The following is a 6,000-nucleotide window of genomic DNA, read 5'->3' as shown; positions in this document are numbered from 1 at the left end:
GTAAGTATCACTGTGGCATTTTATTTATTTTTTTTTAAAGATTTTATTTATTTATTTGAGAGAGAGAGGGAGAGAGCACCAGGCAGGGGGAGAGGCAGAGGGAGAAGCAGATTCCCAACTGAGCAGGGAGCTGGACTGAGGGCTCCACCCAGGAACCCTGTGATCGTGACCTGAGCCTAAGGCAGATGCTTAACTGTCTGAGCCACCCAGGCGTCCCTCACTGTGGCATTTTATTTTATTTTATTATTTTTTTAAAGATTTTATTTATTTATTTGACAGAGAGAGACACAGCCAGAGAGGGAACACAAGCAAGGGGAGTGGGAGAGGGAGAAGCAGGCTTCCCGCTGAGCAGGAAGCCCGATGTGGGGCTCCATCCTAAGACCCCGGGATTATGACCTGAGCCGAAGGCCGAAGCTTAACTGAACCACCCAGACGCCTGTCACTGTGGCATTTTAAAGACTTTTTTTTCCTACTTTATGTAGCTTATATCTTTATGAACATTTGTATTTTATTTTTTAAAACAAAGGAGGTTGGTCTAATTTGCTATGATTTGTTTCTTTCATTTACTGGATTAGATACCTCTCATACATGTTTTTCCTATGTCCATAGGACGTATGTAAAAACATCATCTACTAGATCACAAAGTTATAATTCTTATTTATAAGAAATCTTACAGGGTATATTTTCTGAACAGGGAAGGATTCAAACAAACCTAAAGATCCAAGTGTTTATTTAAAAAAACAAAAACAAAAACAAAAACAGAAAACACCAACACTCAGCCATGCTTCTGACCTCAAGGATAGTAGGAAAGTTGGGGCGGGGCGGGGGAAGGGCAGCTGGAAAGCCTCTGACGCATAATTGGGGCCGTGCGCAAACCTTGTGTGACGTTGCTGAGGCCCCTAGAGAAAAACGGCCACTTGTTTCTGAGCCTTCCTAAGGGGAGTTGCGTCGGAACCCTCGGGGCAGTGGTGGGCCAGCTCACCCTAAGATCTCACCTCCGCCATGAGCAGTAACGAATGTTTCAAGTGTGGACGGTCTGGCCACTGGGCCCGGGGATGCCCTAGAGCAGGAGCGAGTCGAGGGCGCGGAGCCAGAGGCCGTGGTAGAGGTTCTCCGTGCAGTTCCACCAACCTACCTGACATCTGTTACCGCTGTGGTGAGTCTGGCCATCATGCTAAGAATTGTGACCTTCTCCAGGACATCTGCTACAACTGTGGGAGAAGTGGCCACATCGCTAAAGACTGTATTAAGCCGAAGAGAGAGAGAGAGCAGTGCTGTTACACTTGTGGCAAACCAGGCCACCTGGCTCGTGATTGTGACCGTCAGGAAGAGCCCAAGTGTTACTCTTGCGGTGAATATGGCCACATTCAGAAAGACTGCACCCAAGTCAGGTGTTACCGGTGTGGCGAGACCGGCCACATGGCCATCAACTGCAGCAAAACGAGTGAAGTCAACTGCTACCGCTGTGGCGAGTCGGGACATCTGGCCCGGGATTGCCCCACTGAGGCTACCACTTAGTTTTTCCCCTTTGTCCTCCCCCTCCTTTTGCTGATTGTTAATTGTGTTATTTCTCTGAAACCTCTTCACTGACCAAAAGTTGATAGATGGAGGCTACTCCCAGGCCAGTGAACTTCAATTACCATGTTGAAGGAGGAAAGGGCTGGAAAAAAAAATCTCAAAAGAAATTGTTCACTTTTAGATGTCATTAATGTGTTTCTGCGCCACTGGTGAATCTGATTATTGGACAGTCATTCTAGACATTAAGTAATTTTTGGTTCTTTGTACTTTGATTTAACATTTAATTAGCAGCTACTGTGTGCCAGCCACTACTGGAGGAATTGGGGATATATCAGTGAACAAATAAGATCATGTTTGGGAACACAGGCCTAGAATCTATTAACAAATAATACAGAGTGTCAGTGAAGATAACTTGCTATAGAGAAAAAAGAACACCAGGTAAAAGGATAGAATAAGCTGGGGAGGGGACGTGTAGTTCTGTCTTAGATACACAAGGTGCCCTGAGGAAGTGAAATTTCCTCAGAGATTCGTTGATAAATAAAGCTCATTCTGAAAATGTCTATGACCTTGTCAAAGTAATTTTAACTTTATTACATATTGACCGTTTTGAATTATCCGATCTCATTAGCTTTTGTTTATTTATTTGTTTATTTTAATTGAATTTTATTATGTTATGTTAGTCACCATATTTAGTTTTTGATGTAGTGATCCACGATTCATTGTTTTCGTATAACACCCAGTGCTCCATGCAGTACGTGCCCTCCTAAATACCCATCACTGGGCTAACCCATATCCCCAACCCCCTCCCCTCTAGAACCCTCAGTTTGTTTCTCAGAGTCCATAGTCTCTCATGGTTCGTCTCTCCCTCCAATTCCCCCCTTTCATTTTTCCCTTCCTTCTCCTAATGTCCTCCATGTTATTCCTGATGTTCCACAAATAAGTAAAACCATACGATAATTGACTTTCTCTGCTTGACTTATTTCACTTAGCATAATCTCCTCCAGTCCCATCCATGTTGATGTAAAAGTTGGGTATTCATCCTTTCTGATGGCTGAGTCATATTCCATTGTATATATGGACCACATCTTCTTTATCCATTCATCTGTTGAAGGGCCTCTTGGCTTTTTCCACAGTTTGGCTATTGAAGACATTGTTGCTATGAACATTGGGGTGCATATGGCCTTTCTTTTCACTACATCTGTGTCTTTGTGTTAAATACCCGGTAGTGCAATTGCTGGGTTATAGGGTAACTATTTTTAATTTTTTGAGGCACCTCCACACTGTTTTCCAAAGTGGCTGTACCAACTTGCATTCCCACCAACAGTGTAAGAGGGTTTCATTAAATTTCAAATAAAGTTGAAAGACATCTCTATCTGGCCCTACCTAGAGTGTACAGTTTAATGAAAATAAACCAGAAAATGTGTATAATGTATATAAGTAGCTTTGAGACAGAGAGAGAACAATGAGAAACAAACAAAAACCCTCGCAGCAAATGGTGGACATAAACATATGGCAAAGTTTGGACTTACATATTTTTTAAAATCTAAGAAAAGTATAAACGTTAGCATTAAACACTGATTGGGACTTTGACAATTTAAAAAATACCCATTTTCATAGATAGGAAAATCATATTTATATTTAGGAGTTTCTGAAAAAAATGTGTTGTCACAGATATAAAAATGTTCAGTTTCAAATGCTGATATCTATTTTTAAAAATCTGAAAAGCAACTAAAGTTCTATAAAGTAGAAAAGGTACTTTTAAATTCTAAATAAAACCTGGGATTGGGGAGGTAACCATAATTGAAGTTGTAATGAAAAAATGATTTGGAAAATAATAACTACATGTCAAACCTAGGCTATGATAGAATTTATATTAGAAAAGATAGTATAGAGGGTACAATTTTTGATCTATGAACCCATGAGGTCAAAGAAATGTAACTGATTTTATAACTGAAGCCACATTCTTTTATGAACCTCCACAAAACTTCATGTGTAATCCTTCATTCCCAACTAAAAGATCCCTTCAATGCAGCTGAGTTTCAACTTCTGTGACCCTCTTGGGTTCCTAGAAATTGATTCTGTCATTGTGTGCTGTTGCAACAAGATAAACTCAGGTACACTCCTAACCCCTAAGTGAGGCAATCTCAGTTCAATCTGCCAAGACATGACATGAAACACCTACATCACTCTGAGCCAAACAAATTCTCGAGTCTCATCACAGTACTGAGCTCTAGGAAAGGAGGAACACAGATCTCTGCATTTGAATCCCCCCAAACAATCTGGAGTTTCATTTCCCATGTCCTTAGGAGTTTGGCCCAGAGTTGGAGGGGGGAAATATGCTATGTCCCTTTATAAAGAACACACTCAGCATTTAAGTCCTCTTTACGTTCCTTCTAGGCATTTTTTTTTCCAGCTTAAGAGGAAAGGAAGCCTTATTTTGGCATTAGTATCCCCGTGTCAGAAGTTACAAAATGGTAGCCCTTTTACTGAATCCGGTCCATACTATGTTTAGTCTGACCTACACATTGTTTAACAATATTCATGAATTAGATGCCAACATTTAAAAATTGCAACATTTTCCATAGAAATTCTCATTTCTGGTCTCTCTGGAACATAAAATAAAGATCAGGAAGCAGTAGTCACCCATTTCTGTGTGGAAGCTTTCTTTTTTTTTTTTTTTTTTTTCTTAAAGATTTTATTTATTTGAGAGAGAGAATGAGAGATAGCACGAGAGGGAAGAGGGTCAGAGGGAGAAGCAGACTCCCCGCCGAGCAGGGAGCCCGATGCGGGACTCGATCCCGGGACTCCAGGATCATGACCTGAGCCGAAGGCAGCGGCTTAACCAACTGAGCCACCCAGGTGCCCTGTGTGGAAGCTTTCAAATGAAGGTGAGTAGCATTTTCTCCCTATTGACAAGTCACATGTTGCCCCTCTGACTCCAGCACCCACTATTCCTCATCATCTTGCAAAAACCCCAACAAGCACTCTTTTCTCATTAACTTTACCTGCCAGGCCCCTCTAGTCGCTTGAGTCTAAACCTTTGCTGTATGCTTGGGGATAGGGGTAAACAGCTACATAACATTCCCCAGAGAAGTTTAATTGAAGCTGTTTATATTCTCCTCAATATTTGTAGATACAAACAGGAAAGCACATTATATCAATAGAGGCTAAAAAGGCATTTTATCAAATTCAAGTTGCTTTTTTTAAAGGATTTTATTTATTTATTTGACAGAGAGAGACACAGCGAGAGAAGGAACACACGCAAGGGGAGTGAGAGAGAGAGAAGCAGGCTTCCTGCTGAGCAGGGAGCTGGACTGGGGGGTTTGTTCCCAGGACCCTGGGATCATGACCTGAGCCGAAGGCAGACGCTTAAAGACTGAGCCACCCAGGTGCCCCTCAAATTCAAGTTTTTAATTTAAAAACAAAATAACAAAACATCTCTTAAAAATAACTTAAAATGGGGCTAATGGGGTTTCTTCTTCCAAGAAGATTGAATAGATGCACTTTTACCTATTCCCATTCAGTGCAATAAAAACCTTGAACATTATAAAATAAACATAAAAAGACTCTGAAATGTGGAGAGAAAAAGATGGGTAAAGGCCGTTGGATCAAAGGAACTACACTGCAGTGAGTTTCCTGGGTTTTCTTTTTGCCTCATATATGCTGAACTTGAAGCTAAAGAAATTTTAACAGGCACAGAAATAAAAGCTTTCACTAGCCAAATGGCCAGGAGAGAGGCAGCCTAGAAAGATAGAAAACTTTTATACAATCACTGCTTTACTTCAGCCAAACATCACAAGTAAAACTGTGGCCTCACCCCCACGCAAAAGCCTAATGGGGAGATTAGACTTACACCGTGATAAAGCTGCAACAAAGTGCCCCAACACCTCAGTTGGAGTGCTGTCCAGAGAAAGCCCAGCAATAATGAAGTGGCTTTTTGAAAAGATTTAAAAACTGATAAAGCTCCAGCAAGACTAACCAGGAAAAAAAAAGGACAGATAAATTACCATTTTCGGGAATGAAATAGGGGATATCACTATCAAGCCTGCAGACATCAAAGAAATAATAGAGGATTACGATGAATAACTCTACACACATAAACTGGACAACTTAGATGAGATGGACCAATTCTTTGAAAAATAAGCTATCACAACTCACCCACTATAAAATGGATAATGTGACTAGCTCTGTAGCCACTAAGGAAATTGAACTAGTAATTAAGTATTCTGCCTCAAAGAATCTCCAGGCCCATATGATTTCACTGTAAAATTCTATCAAACTTTTGAGAAAGAATTCATACCAATTCACACCGATAAAAAGCCTCAAGAAAAGCCTACTTTCACTAGCCCAAGGTGCAGGAGGGAGGCAGCCTAGAAAGATAGAAAATAGAAAAGGAAGGAACATTTCTCAATACATTTTATAAAACTAGAATTACCTTAATAGAAAAATAAGACAATGACAGTACAAAAAAGAAAACTACAG

The 6,000-nt window shown here is 40.6% G+C and overlaps 1 protein-coding gene across 1 annotated transcript; it reads left to right on the top strand.

Moving 5' to 3' along the window:
• Positions 1-938: 938 nt before the first annotated feature.
• On the top strand, positions 939-1,679 carry ZCCHC13 (zinc finger CCHC-type containing 13). The gene has a single exon (XM_027608615.1). It carries the CDS (start codon positions 1,003-1,005, stop codon positions 1,516-1,518), a length of 516 nt encoding a protein of 171 aa, XP_027464416.1. The 5' UTR covers positions 939-1,002; the 3' UTR covers positions 1,519-1,679.
• Positions 1,680-6,000: the final 4,321 nt, after the last annotated feature.

The sequence above is a fragment of the Zalophus californianus genome, chromosome X, assembly GCF_009762305.2.
Source record: "Zalophus californianus isolate mZalCal1 chromosome X, mZalCal1.pri.v2, whole genome shotgun sequence".
NCBI classification, from domain to species: domain Eukaryota; kingdom Metazoa; phylum Chordata; class Mammalia; order Carnivora; family Otariidae; genus Zalophus; species Zalophus californianus.
Note: the sequence above shows the minus strand (reverse complement) of the source record. Positions and strands in the feature narration are given on the sequence as shown.

Coding starts and splice junctions, on each gene's coding strand:
- ZCCHC13 (XM_027608615.1), top strand. CDS start 1,003: ATGAGCAGTAACGAATGTTTCAAGTGTGGACGGTCTGGCCACTGGGCC.